Source organism: Cryptomeria japonica, chromosome 1, assembly GCF_030272615.1.
Source record: "Cryptomeria japonica chromosome 1, Sugi_1.0, whole genome shotgun sequence".
In the NCBI taxonomy this organism is placed as follows: domain Eukaryota; kingdom Viridiplantae; phylum Streptophyta; class Pinopsida; order Cupressales; family Cupressaceae; genus Cryptomeria; species Cryptomeria japonica.
In genome coordinates this window covers 528,722,484-528,739,842 of record NC_081405.1, presented here as the reverse complement: position 1 = coordinate 528,739,842, position 17,359 = coordinate 528,722,484, and the positions used below count along the sequence as shown (strand labels likewise).

The 17,359-nt window shown below is 35.4% G+C and overlaps 1 protein-coding gene across 6 annotated transcripts in view; it reads right to left on the bottom strand.

Annotated features, from left to right (window-relative positions):
• Positions 1–2,069: 2,069 nt before the first annotated feature.
• LOC131059911 (lipid phosphate phosphatase 2) overlaps positions 2,070–17,359 on the bottom strand; it is a 95,064-nt gene continuing 79,774 nt past the window's right edge. For all 6 annotated transcript variants that reach the window (XM_057992978.2, XM_057992976.2, XM_057992977.2 and 3 more), the window contains one exon: positions 2,070–2,818. In XM_057992978.2, coding sequence (XP_057848961.1) covers positions 2,493–2,818 — 326 coding nt within the window. In that variant the 3' untranslated portion in view covers positions 2,070–2,492. The remainder of the gene's footprint in view (positions 2,819–17,359) is intronic.

Genomic DNA, 17,359 nt, shown 5'->3' with positions numbered 1-17,359 from the left:
TTCCTCACCCTTAAGGTTGGCCAAAGTTGAATTTTGATGGAACTTTAAAAAAACTTGAAACTTTGGGAGCTATTTGTGTATTAATAGATGATAAGGGAAGGTTGATTGGGGCTACATCCAAAAAATCAAGGAATAAACAATAAGACAAAAGACCAAGCCTTTGTCCTTGGCTTGCAAATTTGTAATCTGTATGAAATTTGTAAAGTTGATATTGGAGGAGAATGGTGTTAATTGACACTATAAAAAATTGATAAATTGAAATATTAATTATCTTCTCTAATGTGTGTGGTCCCTCTTGGATTCATGGAATTTTTTAACTATTCAACATATCTTTAGAGAAATTAAATGAAGAGGCAGAAGTTTTGGTAAATCATTTAATCAAAATGGATTAGTATTATTTATGAATATTAGTGTGGACACATAGTCAACTCAAAAGTAAAATGGAAAGTCAACTAATAACACTAAAAACCCAATCAACTAAGGCTATGGTCAGTTGACCAATCAACTTTTAACTAGATCAATTTACAATCATGGACAATCATTAAGGGGTGCATTTCATAAATACAAATTGGTTCAATTTTATTATCACAGAAAGTAAAATTTTCTAAACTCTATGCTAATTTAGATCAAATGTACACAATAAGATTGAGGTTGAAGTAATGGGACAAGTGAAATAATTTAAAATTATAATGGATCTCTCCATAATGTTTAGAAGAAATTCTTTTAAATGGGACTCAAGCCCTCTTTAACCGAAATCACTATCATGAAAACACTTGTAAGATTCATCAATGGCCAATAAATTATGGCATTCCTTATTTGCATCAATAAAAAACATTTAAAAATGGTATTTAAACCTAGAACGGCATTTTTATTGTATCCAATACAATTGATTTGAGGATAAGAGTTCATGATTTCAAACAACCTATTTATGTGTGAATTATATCTTTTTAATATTTGTAGTTGTTTTACTTAACCCAAGGGAAGCAAAATAAATGGTGAAAAGATGGTACATGCTCTATTTGAAATCAATTTCTTAGGGGTCTAAATGACATAATTCAAGTAGCTACTTTTGGTTCAAGATTGTCTCCTCTTGATAGAGCAATAGTTATAAAAAATGATGTGATGAGTGGGAAATGGTGGCTATTCATTTTATTGTGTTTCTTTAGGGTGAAACATTCAGAAGGCAAAAAGCATCATGGGGATCAAAATCGCTAAAGTAGGCAATGGGATTCATGGTCACTAAAGGCATTGTTTGGCTCAACACACTAATATCATACAACTCCAATAATAAGCTGGGAGCATAGAACTCCACTTCCTCTTTTAATTTATAAATACATAACTTCTCCTTTTTAACATCTCGGACCACTATAATAATATTAAATAACAAGATTATTTGGTAATCTCATCCTCTATACAACAGAGAACATGTAAGATTTCTAATCTACATGTAACCATTGTAAGAAACAACTATGTGATTATATCCAATCTTATATATATTAAGGAGGTGATCCATATGATCACTATTTACTCATCAAAATTGAGTTGGGAGCATAGAACTATACTCCATCTTTCGATTTCATAATACATAACTTGGATTCTTTTTTATATCTAGTATCATTATATTAATTAACCTACCATATGGGTTAAAAGGGGAATTTTGTAATCTCATCCTCTATACAACATAGAACCTCTAAGATTTTTAATGTACATGTATCAGTTGTAAGAAAGAACGTCTATGTGATTCTCTTCAATCTTATAAATATTAAGGATGTGATTCTTGTGATCATTATTTACTCATCAACCAAAGGCAATGACCTAAAACTTGTCTCTAATGATGAAAAATTCATCAACAGAAGGGGCAATCCATCTGAATCCTCATGCTAAGACTTATGTGATTGGAAATCATCTGTAAGTTGTTTCAGACTGCGAGTGTTGTATTTGAGATGGTGTTACGAAGATCCAAGTACTAATACACAGGCAATTACATTGTTATAACTTATTTTAGAATAAAAGAAAGAACAATCTGGTATTGAGGTGGATTACCACAAACTGAAAAAGTCAAATCAAACTTCACTAGAAATCTGCATCTCAGTCATTTCGATCTTGAACACAACTAGAACTCTTTTACATGTGTACATATTGCAAACCATGTTTAGCAACAGTATTACAGGGTTAACTCATCAATCACCAGTAGTAATACAGACAAGTTGTCCTGTGATTTGCAACTAAATTGCATTTAGGTTGATAAAAAGATTTACTCACTATAACTGTTGAATACATTCTACATTACCTTTACATTCAGCAAACACTAGGCAGTATAATCCAGTAACTTCATGGAAAACTCATACATAGATTAAGTACTGTAAAATATAATTTACACTGGGATCATCTGATCCCTGAGATATTGCAAATCAACCTCGACAAGTTCAAAAGTGATGCATGATTTGCAGTGATCTGAAGAAGATTTATGTACCAAATTCAATCTTCCTTTGCTACATGCTAGGCCGCCTGTCTGTGTACAATCCTCTCCCTGTAGATGATCTACCCACAGCTGCCTCTCTCTCAAGACTCTGTACATCTCCTTTGTATTCGACTTCAGAACTCAGACTCCTCCCATTTTCTATATCAAAAAATTGTTCATTTCCCCTGGTTCCCATGTTTATACTTCCTTCTCTCTGTTCTCCATTCATTTTAGTATATGGAACAACCTCTACCTGGCTGTCCTGAGATGTGTTAAATTGCCTGTTACTACTTTCCATGTCCTGTGTACGTGCAACAGTGGTGAATTGAAACTGAAAGTATTCGTACGGTTCACAGCCTGCAAACAGCGTTTTATATTTTAGAAATAAGCTAGACCGTATTCAAAATTAGCCAGGTCAATATCCAATTAGAATTTAACTAATATATAAAAAACTTTAACACCTGTGGCTGATTATAGTAGAACGTGTCACATTTTCGTAATCCATGAATACACTAGCATATGCATAGACCAATGTCTGAAAATCTATGACAAGTTTATTAAGTTTCCTACCTGAAAGAATTCAATACATTTGCAGGAACCTACACTGTAACATCTTTACCATAGAAGAATTTCATCTCAAGGAATATATCCCATTAGTTCAAATTCTGGTATTAATAATTATCCGCCTGTCAACTGCCAATATATTCTAGCAAGTAAAATTTTTAGTTGTTTATGTGCAATAACGAATCTTCAGCAACAAGGAAAAGAAGGGCAGAGGCGAAAACAGAATAATAGGCTAAAGAATGAAATTAATTCAAAATTTCTTGTTTCAGGAGATTTGCTACAAATCAATATACTATGGAAGCAAATAATGAAAGGCCCCTATTAGGAACATGGGAGCTTTTTCGTTGCAACCCTTCCACATGTTTATTAAATTTTGATCTGTCTGTATTTGTACATGATCTGGGGGAAAATAAACATATTATGCAATAAACTAATTTCTATTCTATTGCAATTTGTTTTATCCAACAAAAATAATTTAAGATAGTTTTAACTACAAGATCACTCTAGTTCGTAGTTTGTTTTGTATCATTAAGCGAATTCGTGATTAACATATCTAAGTTACTGAATCGGCTAAAAACCTAGATGATTCCAAATACAATTTATTTCAGAATTCGAATCAGATCCCATTCACCTATGAATTCGGACAGCATGGATTTTTTTCATTCAGATTCAATTGGAATTATTCTTGCGCATATCAAAGTGATTCCAGATGTGTCAAGCTGACTCCAAGGCAATTTCAACCAAGAGAAACCCTAAAATTTAAGAAATACTACATAAACCAGAAAGCAAGGGCATGAAGAAGATGAGATGATGGTTTTAGTTATCTTTTTTGCATTGTAAAGAAGCCCACGGGTCTTCGAAGCTGGTAAAAGAATCGTGTCAAGGAAAGTAGTCCACATTTGATTTTTCCCTTAATCCTACTTACCTCTTCTTTTTCTTTCTTTTTTCTTTGCTTTGTTTTCTGACAACAGAACAGATGGCTTACCTTTGCCTTTTTTAAAGAAAAAAATATTTTTGAGTTTTGCTTGGCCATACACAAGGCAAGTTGTTTATTGTGAAAACCTATTGAAAGGTGTAGAAGTGAAGGCCAATATGATGCTGATTAGTGATTGTATTATTTTAATATTAAACAATATATCAAAGTTCCCAGACTCGGACTCGGCTCGTGACTCGGCAAAATAAGAAAACCCTTGAAATTTAGAGATTTTTAACGATTTAAAACTTGTTTCATACACCCATTATTGAATTAAGCTTAAAGACACTATAACATCATCCATAGTCTGAAAACTTGGACTTGGCAAAAACTTTGCAGACCAAATTTGACTTGGTTTTAGTGATTCAACAGCTTAAATAATTACTCAAATTCCATTAAAAAATGTAAGTTTTATCCAAATCCCTCTGAAATATAGGCAATCAATCATAGGCCAGAAATGATACTCAAATTGTAGACACAGAACTGAATAATTAGGGTGGCCAAACCTGCAGAGCTGCTGGGCTGGGTTATGTTGGAACAGCAGAGTAAAATTGCAAATTGAAACATTGCAGGCTTGCAGAAGTAGTTCCTTCCCTAGGAGCAGCAGGCACATAGGTTGCAGGCATGTGAGTTGCAAGTGTGTGCAAGTAGATGGGTCACATAGAACAGAGAAGAAGTATACACAACTGAGTGAAAATGCACGATTGAAAAATTGAACGCATGGGGCAGATGAAAAAGTATGAGTGTGCTCAGAGCAGGTTTTACACCATAAATGCAATCAGAGTAGACCATTGTACTCTAAAAACTCTTTGAAAACTGTTTCTGCCAAGTAGCAAGTTTGAGCGTGATTTACTTGTTTTGCTTAAACCCTTGTGAGTACTCACTGAGTTTTAAAACTATGGGTGCAGATGTTAGAATATGGAAACATCCCTTTTAACTTCAGCATCTGGCATGAGCATGTCCACTAGGCAAGACTTTGCTCCTCCCAAGACACATATTATTGGCAATCACATTACAAAATGGATCTTGCCAACCAATAATAGCCAGTAGAGTAATTTCAGCCCACACATTGTCAAGCCAAAGATTGAACCCCACAGCTTTCCATCCTCAACAGTCAGCAAGAAAAAATATCATTTCAGCAAGTATCTACAGGAAAAGGCAAGGAGAAAAGCTATGAATACAAAAGAATCACCTAATCTTAACAATTTTTTTGCAGCATTAGCAGATCCAGCACCAAAGAGATAAAAGCAGAGGCCCCAGAGATAATGGAGGTCAATGACACTCGTGACAAGTTCTAGGACCTAAAGAAACAATTTCCTTGAATTCCAAAGATAAAGTTTCAGAACACCTCTAATTTATAGTAGAAGATATTTCAACACAGAGTGAGAGCTGGGAAAATAAAAGCCACCACTCTTTGCAAATAGATCTCTTATGTACAAATCTCCTACTTTGGAAATGTATGGTTAGTTTCATTTACTAAAGCATCAGATGCTTAATGAAGAACACACGTTTCCACAAATTTGAGGAGCACTTGCAGATTTGACTTCTAAAGTTACAAATCCAACTTTAGCTTCGAAAAGGACAATTTTAGTTACCAAGGCAGGCATTTCTAAATCCCCTTTTCCCCCACATCCGAATAATGCAACCCCCTAATGTGTATTATAGTTTGGACTAACCTCTTTGACTGCACTTTTTTAAGTGACGCCGGCCGGGTCACGACCCTCGGACTCGGCGAGTTAGGCGAGTCACGCCCCCTGAAAATAGTGTGCGCCATGAAGGTTTTTGTGCTTCGCTCAGACCCCTATAAGGGGTGCTGCCCCTTGACCCCACAAGGAGCGCAGCCCTCATTCCTTAGCAAGGGGTGCTGCCCCTTGACCCCACAAGGGGCGCAACCCCCAACCCCCTGTAAGGGGTGCTACCCCTCAACCCCGTTTTGGTTTTGCCCCCAAACCCACATCAAACTAAGTCTAAGCAAGTAATAGGCCAATGATAAATCATGATCATAAAAAATCTACAAAATACATATCCCTTGTTGCAAAGCTCTACATCTTCAATATACACCTCTCTAGCATCAACAATATTTTCTTCCTTTACCATCTCTTTCTTTACAACCAACCTCTCTACACTTGGCTCCTACAAATTCTCCACCATCCCCTCGCCATCCAAAGGACATTTTACAACTTCTACTACATCATCTTTATTTTCCTCGATTTCTAATGCAACACCACCCACAATTGCGACCTCTTTCTTTTCTTCTTCCATGCCTTCAACAAGACATGCTCCTATATCTACAATCAATTTGAGCCATTCTTCCTCTACTGCTGAACTCTTTCTTCACTTCCCTCTTTTGCTGTCAATATTTCCAAGCCTTCACAAAGACTTGCTTCTATTGCAATCTCTTCCTTCTTCTCAGGTTTAGCTTCCAAGAGGCTATTGGTTCTTCTCCTCTTTCAAGATGACATCCTCATCTTCATTGATCTGCTAGTCCAATAAGGGACCCTCAAAGTCCATCATCTTCGTCTTTGTCGCAATCTATTTGTTCTCGTTCTCCATGCCTTCCAACTGACATGTCTTTGCTACTAACTCATTATCTTCTTCATCTTCATTGGTTTCTTCATCAAAAATCGGACCTTCCAAGTCCTCTACTATAGCCTCTTTTTCTTCTTCAATGCCACATGGAAGGCACTCTGTTGCATCTTCCTTCTTTCTTTCAATCAAAAGATCATTAGAGAGACAATAACCCTCACCTCTTTCATCTCTACTCTTATATCATTTAGCTATTGTTGCATCTCTATCATTTTATCTCTTAATTTCCTCTCTCTTCTCACAAGTACAGGAATCCTTAGAATCCATCCAATAAAAAATGGCATTTTCTTCTTTCTCTTTTGCATTTAAATTTCTCAAAACCTTTACACAAATCCTGGTGCAAGCTGCCTCACGTTCAGCACTCTAGTTGCACATTCAGGAACTCCTACTCCACAAATTCTCTTACCAACACCCTCAAGCTCCGGTCCAAACTGCCTCACATTCGACACCCTATTTGCACACTTGGGAACTCTTTCTCCATAGATCCTCTTACCAACACCCTCAGGTCTTGGTGCAAACTACCTAATGTTCCATGCTCTATTTGCACACTCAAGGACTCTTACTCTGCAACTCCTCTACATTACTCCTCTTGCAACTTGCACATATGCACACTCCACACACATATCCTAGTGCCAGACTACCTCACGTTCGGTGCTCTATCTGCACACATAAGAACATTGCTCTACAACAACTCAAGCACTCCACCCACAGATCCTAGTGCAAGACTACCTCACGTTTGATGCTTTGTCTACACACTCAAGAAAACTACTCTACAACAACTCATGCACTCCACCCACAGATCTTGGTGCAAGATTGACTCGCATTCAATGCTCTATCTACACACTCAAGAACACTGCTCTGCAACAAATTAGACACTCTACCCACAAGTCCTAGTGCCAGACTGCCTCACGTTCGATTCTCTATCTACACATAGTCCACCCACAAATTTTGGTGCAAGACTTTCTCACGTTTGGTGCTCTGTCTGCATGCTTAGGAACATTGGCTCTCATACCATTGATGAAGGGTACTCCCCTTACACACGCAAACACATGCTTTGATACCACTGATGAAGGGGACTCTCCTTACACACCCAAACTCATGCTCTATTACACTTGATGAGGGGTTACTCCACCCAACATTCACACACAACATAACAAAGAGAATAACACAAAAGTTTCTAAAAAGTAACTTGCCTTATATTTCTCAATAAAATGAAATACAAATTTAGAAAAATACAATGCTTTAGCCTCATGGGCTTTACAAATCCTACAAGCTAGAGCTAAAAGCCACACCTCTAAAACTCTAAAATGAAGAATTATTTTTCCCAACTATGAATGATTCAACTTTGAATTATGAAATAACTAGCCCAAGCCCCTAATTTATAGCATTTTTTTGCTGTTTGGAAATCCCACACCACCTTTTGGTGGGCAACACATGGCCACCAAGAAAAACAACACAGGGTTTAGAGGCATGGATATCTTGTTATGATGTGACTGTGTTTCTGGTGATGCTGAGTTGTGCATGTGTGTCTTGCTTTGGAGTGCCTGGCTTGTGGTCTACTTCAATGTGTGTTGGGTGTTTTAAGGCTTCTGATGTGTTGGACTATCAACTATTGCAATGATTACCTTGGGTTTGATAGCATGTATTCTTGGGTTTAGTGCATTTGGGGGACTTAATATATCTTTGGATGATGTTATTCATTAGATTAATGAGATGTGGTATTTTACTTGTTTTTTATATTAAATCTATAATGTTGGTATATTGGCTAAATGTGGATCAATTGTGATTTCGGCTTTGAAATGTGTGTTGAGATAGATTAATATTGTAATTTGGAATTATTGTATTTTCAGATATCAAAGTAAAATGTTGAAATGTAATGTTAGCTTAATTAGTTATTGAAAGGTAGCAAAGCTATATTTTTCGATATTTTATTTTGTTTAGGATATTATACACTTAACGTTGCAATTGATTATACATGTTAGGCTCAATTAGTTTTATACTCGTGATGATATGAAATTGTTATGATGTACTAACTATGCTAATGATGTTGACCGCAATTGGGGGATATTTATATGCACTTCAGCCATTATGTCTATGCATAGGTACCAGTGTTGTTTGTTGAGTGATGCAAGTACCGGGTATCAACTCCACCTGGCTCCACAAATCTAAGCATACCCTTACCCAATGGTGGTTAATAAGAGACAGCACACTGGCCAATCTGTCACCTAACCTTACCAATTATACCTCATTGAGGACAATTTCCTTGTGTTTTTGAGTTTATGCCCCGACTACCACAATTGGTAATGTCCGAAAAACCCAATCTTCTGTGGTTGTCCCATAAAATCTATTTGGGCATATAGGATTAAGTTGCATTTCATCACCAATTTTACTATATAAATGAGTTTAAATAGTTTGAGTTATAATTTAATATTTAAATGTTAAAACGTACCTTATGTGTATTCATCGTGTTGGCAAATGCATAGTTAGGCTAGTGGTGCCTTTTGGGAATTTATAAATGTGATATAATTTTGATTATTTCATTTGTTTTTAGTTGGGGTGAATAGTAATTGAGTTTTATATGGTGAATATAGAGTGATCTTTGGATAGTTTTATTAACAAATTTCTTCTCGAAAGCCCTACTACATTGCAATTTTGATTGGATCATTATTGGAGATCTATTGAGAGGATTTTTGTGGGTAGGAGCTCTTTGGATTAGTCTCGGTGAGTTCTCTTTGCTACTCAAAGAATTTGAAGTTTTTGCTCAAGATTGAGGTATGGAATTGATTTCTCCCCTATTTTACATTTTTATTGCTTCAAAATGGATGCATTGGATTGATATTATGATTTCAAACACTGTATTGTCCTACCCCAATTTGTACCCAGTTTTTGCACTATTTCCCAATGATGATTTGTCAAACAATTTGCATGATTCTGAAGATGAAAGGTTTCTTGATTGCAGATATATTGTTTCAAATTGTAATGGTTTCATATCACCTCCACTAGCAGAGCTTTAACACAACTTTCATGGCATTTGGTGTTCATTCATTGAAAGAAGGATACATTGATTTGATTAATAGACAACAATCAATCCATAACTCGCTGCTGTTATTACAAAGATAGAACTGATATAGAGAGATCAGATTTTCATCAAGTGCAGATTATAAAAAGTAACAGTAGCCTATGACAAATTACACCACACAAAAGCATTTAGATCTGACCTTCATAGATTGCTGCCCGTTGCTTTATTGTTGCAGATAACTCACTGTTTCAAAGTACCATATTTCCAGCTTCATTTAGTTTTAGTAGGTAAGCAATAAGGAGCTGTTATGAGTCTTCAAACAGCCGAGTCCTCCCTTTTCAAACCACAACTTTCAGACCAGAAATACCCAGAGACACATGACTAAACAAGTTTACTATCACTTCCGTTCGGTGCTTAAAATGAATCTTAAGGTGTCTTGTGTAGACTTATAGGGTGATTTAGTCCCCTCTCAATGTTGTCGAGAAGTATTAGCCGGTTTTGTGAAGTTTAGAGATTAGAGTCAATCTGGGTTCGTTCGAGACAATGTAGAAAACCTTGTAAACCCTTGCAAGGAGGCATAGGCATAGTTCAGGCTTGTGTGAGTGTGTTAGGATCTTGTTCAGGGAGTTTAGAGTGGATTAGAGGTAATTAGGGTCAACATCATCACCTCCCTAGTGCATAGTTGTCACCTAGTAACCAGAGGTGTTGTTTGGCACTTCATCTCCACACCTTTTTGTCATTTTCATGTTTCTCAGGTGTCATCAAGGTATATTGACCACACCAGTGTGTTTGTAGTGTCCGAGGAACAAGGTTGTGTAACCGGTCCACTCACTGCCATGGACACTAGCACGTTTGGAGGACAATAAAAGAAACTTGAAACAGAGGACTACAGCACAAAAATTGGACTAATGTGCAAGTTCAGGATTAAGCCATATCGTGCTAGTGTCCTTCTGGCACGCAAGTGTCCTAACACATTGTCCTTGCGCAGGTGTCTTGAGAGTGTCCTTGTGGGTGCCCATGTCCAATCAGTTTGTCCGACAAGGTTTTCAGAGGCATAAAGGGCTTGTTCGACCTCACCGATGTTGTCAGTTAGAGCTTGGTGTTTCTAGGGAACCACTGAGGTGTCCTAAGTGTGTTTCAAGTAAGTTTGTGTGGTGTCAATGGCATCAATTTGTGAGTTGGTGCTAATTGGAGGATATCCGTAATACCTATGGCCTAGGAGAAGCCCTAGTTTGCCGAGTAGAAGTTGTCGATATGGGTACGGTACGCCGGTACGGCAAATTGTTTTGGAGGGGGGTTTGGGTACGTCTGTAAAAAAAATATAAAAAATCATAAATATATACATATATGCAACCTAAAAAGTAAAAACAAAAATTAAATTTATAATCCCAAATATCATCCATATGCTAAACAAAACTTGGGCCTATCATATATAATATAAATATAACAAATTTAATATCATATATAATATAAATATAACAAATTTAACTTTAAATTAAAAAATAATTAAATATTCCTATTTAAAATTAATTAAAATACAAATTAAAATTAAATTGTCTAATTTTAATTTGTATTATTATTTTTTTAAATAGGAATATTTAATTAGTTTGTGATTTAGAAGTTTGTAAATATATCATTAGAATATACAATATTACGTGTTTACTTCATAATTATTAATAATTTTATCTTCTTTAAACTAAATTTAGATATTTAACATGTATAAATATAATTCATTAAAACTATATTTCAAAATTAAATTTCTAAACAAACAAATAATTAAATAAACATAAAAGAAGCAGTAAAATAAACAAATAAAATAAACAAACAAATAAAAATAATAAAAATCTAAAACTATAGTTGAAAAAAAAAATTGAAACAAAAAAACAAAGTAATGCCTACCTCCTGTGGCGCCCAACCTGGTCGTCGTTCTCCTGGTCCGCGCCCAACACCTTGCTCCTACTTCACGCCTTGCCCACCGTTTCTTTTTTGCTGCGTCGTGCCCTCTTTTCCTGCGTCGTGCTCTCTTTTCCTGCATCGAGTTCCTTCGGCTTGCTACCAGCCACACACGATAAATGAAAAATACATTTTTTGTGTTTAGGGTTTAAACTTTTTGGCCCGTTTTCATCCAAAAAGTGAAAAAAAAAATCGAAACTCGTGCCTCACGTAAAAAAAAATGCGATGGAATCGCCACGTCATTGTGGATGCATCGGTATTCGTGGTGGAAAGCACATAACCGTTTCAAGAAATAATTGCAGGAACCCTGTCCAATTCCACATGGATTCCAAGACGATTCAGATTCTAAAACGCCCCATACCTAGATTTGGCAAGAAATCTGGACGAATTGGTAACTTAGCTCTTGTAATATCTACAAGGGTCTTGTCTATGTCGAATCTCTCTATAGGCCTTGTCTAATGTGTTTGAATACCTTCCCCTATGCTCGATAGACATTTCGTGGCTTAAGTCTTCTGCTAGTGCAATGTCGCAAGTCAACAAGTTGTAAGATCGAGGTTTGGGCTATTGTTCTTCTATAAGATGTATATATTAAAATTAAATGTTTCAAAAAAGAAAAAACATTATTCCATGCATTTTTATGTCTTTTTAGTCATATCCTCGGGGGTTCCTTGGCGGGCCATTACACATAGCCAATAAAAGACCAAACATTGCAAGTCTCTTCAACTTCCAAAGTTGGGCGCCTAAGAGAGAGATCCCTCCATTTGCTTTGTAACTCTTCAACTTCCCTAGAGTGGAAGCCTAAGAGAGAAACTGTTCCTTTATCCTTTGTAACCACCACTTGACATATGTTAACGAGTCTTTTCCTCTTCCCAAAGTGGGCACAAAGGTAGGAAATTCCTTCATTTCTCTTTTTAATTATCACTAACATGTGTCCACTTCTGAAAAATACATTTACCATTTAACATAGGCCATTAATAATAAATAATGTCATCTCCTATGTCCCCTTGAACACTTTCCAAGGTACATGGAGACACATAATAGCCTACATTTAGCCATTGTTAAAATAAAATTATTCACCAAACTTAACCAGATTAAATAAATATTTTAGGTTAATGCAAGATTGTTTACACCCCTGGATGCTCCTGCATCACAAAAGAATGTGTCTATGCGTATTCCATGCATTAACATAATTTGTTTTTTTAATTAATGAAGTAACAAATGTGTTCTACAATCAGTACTAAATTCTTGTACTTTTCAGAATAGTACTTAATATATACTACTTGTAGCTGTCTATGCATTTGAGCTTTGGTATCAACAGGTAATTCTCAAGTTTCAACACTGGATCCATCACCAAACAGCAAGCTAGAGCTCTACATGTATGGTGTTATATCTTATACCCATCACATGTTTAAAATGGTTTTCAGATGCATTTAGAACGCACTTGGAGATGTTTGACTTTTTATCTCTGCCTGCATGGGAAATAACCAAGACCTTCATGTTGGCATGATTTGTTATTGATGTCATCTGCCTTTGTGTGATCATATTTAACCTGTCAACATGCTCTGAATTACAGTCTGATTAGTATTATGATTACATTGGATTATTACCAAATCAAAGAGAATCGAGTTGCAGAAATACAGATTTATAATACCTTGACTCTATGCTCCTTGGCACGAGTTTCTGTTTTAATTCTGATCAAATTGGTCTTCAGAGCACGTCTTTGGAAACTCTACTTGTGGTTGAATATTTGTCTTTAAATACACAAGTCAGTTATATTATATTTAATAGTATACTTGTTCTTGTTTTACAACTTCCAAAAGTTGTTGAGAAACTGTCTTACACGTATGAGTTAGTTGCATTATTCATTACTTGAATAATGGTTTGTTTCTAAAAGCAAAGGACAAGTAGTTTGTATTGGACAGTTTAGTTATTAGTTAAAGGAAATCTAATAACTATGTATAACCGTTGGTAACTATATCTTTTTCTATAAAAGCCTTGGCATCGAAAAAGATTAGTGGTGTTGTGAATTAAAATGTTGATCAGAATACTTCGAAATATATAAGCCATTCTTTAAAATCTTATGAGAACAATCTATTGCATATCGTATTCAGAGTGCTGGTGAAATAATTGATGGTGACAGGCTAGTCTTATCATTCAAAGGTCTGATTTCTGGAAGATCAGAAATGTATGCATTCAGAAATATTATTTGAAGATAATCACAGTTTGATGGTGGTCAAACTTCAGGATGTCTATATTTGAACAAACAGCTGAAAAGGGGGTAATAATGCAGTAATTTCTGTGTAAATTTCTGAATCATTCACAAGATTTCTTTTCTTTCTGTATGTTGCTGATCAATTGATGAATGCAGACATAAACAGAAAAGATATACACAGAGAAGATGATCTAGATGTTTGAAGTTCTGAATTCTATGTTCTTTTTACAATGGTTGAGAGTTGCGGGTTGAATTTATTTGGTATGAGGTCTTAGTGATACATTTGATAATACTGGTTGCATCATACAGTGGTTGTAATAACTCAGACATTCATATCTTTATTTGTTTTCAGTATACAGAACTGGTGTACAGTTTGAAAAATTGTAAATGTGTGTAGAGTTGGTGCTTATAAGGGTTTGGTAACTCTATTGGGTTGGTGCCCAAAGAATTGTAATCATTTCAACTGTGAGGCCAGATTAGGACAGTAGATCCTAGTGGCCTTTCTCACCGTTACGTCAAAATCTTGTGCCTTGTGGTTTTGCTGTTGTTCCTTTTCTGGTTTCAAAGATGCTTCATGTCTTACATCTTTCAATTTCAGATTTAAAGTTTGATTTTCTAGAAAGGATTAAGGTTATTGTGCTACTGATTCACCCCCCCCCTTCTCAATAGTACTATTGTATTTTGCAATTGGTATTAGAGTGAGTACTTGCAAAAGACCTAACAAGTCTAAGTTGATTCTGGCAATTAGAACACATGGCATGTCAGGAAGGAGCATCTTCTAATAAAGCACCACTTTTTGATGGAACTGATTATGCATTTTGGAGTATTAGGATGGAAAGTTATCTGGCTTCAATTGGTTTTGACGTATGGATGTCTGTTGAGAATGGTTATACTAAGCCTACTCATCCTTTAACTGATCCTGCAGATAAGAGGGATTAAGAAAATAATGCAAAAGCTAAGAATGCAATATTATGTGGATTATCTAAAAATGAATTTGTTAAAGTTATGCATTGCAGCACAGCTAAGGAGATTTGGAACAAGCTAAAAGGTATTTATGAAGGCAATGACAAAGTAAAGGAAGCAAAGTTGCAGACCTCCAAAGCCAGATTTGAAGAATTGAAAATGAAAGAAGAGCATATCGCAGATTGTCTTCTCAGAGTCGACGAGATAGTCAATGCTATCAAGGGTTTAGGTGAGAAAGTGCCTGAAGCAATAGTTGTTCAAAAGGTATTGCGATCTTTACCCTCTAGATATAATGCAAAAAATTTTGCTATAGAGGAAGCAAGGGATCTTACTAAACTCAAATTAGATGATGTTCATGGAATATTAACCGCATATGAAATGAGGATGACAGGTGGTGAAGAAGCTAGAAAGGAAGTTGCCTTTAAAATTGGTAAAAAGGTAAAGGAAGAGAGCACAAGTTCATAAAATAATTTAGAAGAACAATTGGCTAACTTAGTTAGAAAATTCAAAAGGGCTGGTAAACTTAAAGGAAAAACTTCTCTTAAATGTTTTAATTGTGGGAGAAGTGGGCATTTTGCAGCCAGGTGTCCATATTCTAATAGTGATGAAGATGAAGGCTTTAAGAAGAAAAATAAGGAACGATCTTCTTATAAGCAACATTCGTTTCTTAAGAGAAAGAAAAACTTGTGTGTTAAAGAGGGCAATTCTGATTCTGATATTAGCAAAGTTTCTGATTCTGATTATTGTGCAACTTTGTTTATGGCCTTAGGATCTTTTTCTTCAAATTAAATTGATAATAACTTGTGTAGTGATGCTGAAAGTGAAGTCGATCTTGAAGGAGAATTGATGTGTGCTTTAGATGAAAATGGCAGATTAAAAAAGGAAAGATCTCAACAATTGAAAGATATAGAAGCCAAAAATCTGATTATCACAAACCTGAGAGTTGAACTTGAGGAAGGTAAAAGACGAGCAGAGATGGTAAAATCTGAACTTTCTTTAAAACATGAATATTGTTCAAAATTAGAACGTGAAATAGTTTCTTTGAAACAAGATATTGAGAAGTTAAATATAATGTCAGAAAAACAAACTAAGTTTGACAAAAGTTCAGATATGTTAAAAGAAATGTTGGGCAAACAGAGAAAGACTAACAATCAATCAGGTTTGGGTTTTGCAAAAAGTGAGAGTTCACATAGTACAAAAATTAACAATTTTGAATCACAAGGAAGGAATAATTGGTATTCTAGAAGATTTTGTCCTTTCTATGGCTATTGTAATTTTTGTAGCTATTTTGGTCACAATGCAATCAACTGCAAAATCAGGTCTAGAAGACGAATCAATTTTGTTAGTCCAAATTCATTTGATCCTCTCAGGAATCTTAGTGTGGTTTGTTTTAAGTGTCCAAATGTTGGACATATTGCACCAAACTGTCACATAAGTTTTACAGATTCCGGAGACAAAAAGGAAATGAAAGTCTGGAGGAAGGAGAAAAGATCTCTTGTTGTTGAAACAACCCTACATGTAGCAAGAGAGAATCTTTGGATAGTAGACAGTGGTTGTTCCAACCACATGACAGGTGACAGAAGCAAGTTTTCTACATTTACAAATTGGAGTGATGGTCCAGTAAGATTTGGTGACAGATCTTTAGTACAAATCCGTGGTAAAGGTACTTTGAATGTTAATGGCATTTTGGAAGCAGATAATGTATGGTATGTTGATGGATTAAAGTATAATCTGCTTAGTGTTAGCCAATTATGCGACAATGGTTACTTTCTAAATTTTAAAGCACATGGATGTGAAATAAGAAAGTCTAAATTAGTAAAATTAATTGCTGAAGGAAATTGAACTGATAATAACGTTTTTGACTTAAAAGAAGCAAAAAATAGAAATTGTTTGATAAGTCAGGTTGATGAGAGTTGGATGTGGCATAGGAGACTAGGCCATGTTAATTTTGATAATCTTGTGAAGATAAGTTCCATGAATTCAGTAAGACATGCCCAAGATTGTTAAACCTAAGAATATTATTTGTAAAGAATGTCAACAAGGTAAACAAACTAGAATCAGTTTTAAGCCTAAAGAATATTTAAGTCTGCAACCTCTTGAATTAATTCATACTGATCTTTGTGGTCCAACAAGGACTAAAAGCTTGAAAAATGAAAGGTACTTTATGTTATTTGTAGATGATTTTTCTCGTATGACATGGGTGACATTCTTATAAGAAAAGTCGGAAGCTTTTCATAGGTTTAAAATTTTTAGGGCTATGGTAGAAAAAGAAAGTGATTTTAATATTAAATGTCTCAAACAGATAAGGGTGGTGAATTTCTTTCTAACGATTTTGTGGTTTATTGTGAAGAGCATGGCATAAAAAGACAATATTCTGTAGCCAGGACACCACAACAAAATGGTGTGGTTGAAAGACGAAACAAGACTCACAAAGAAATGCCATGGACTTTGCTTAATGAAGCAAAAATATCAGACACGTTTTGGGTGGAAGCAATACATACAGCGGTTTACACTCTCAACAGAGTCCAGTTGAGACCACAAAGCAAGAAGACTCCATTTGAGTTATGGTGTGGTAAGACTGCTTCGGTGAAGTATTTTAAAGTGTTTGGCAGGAAGTGTTTTATCAAA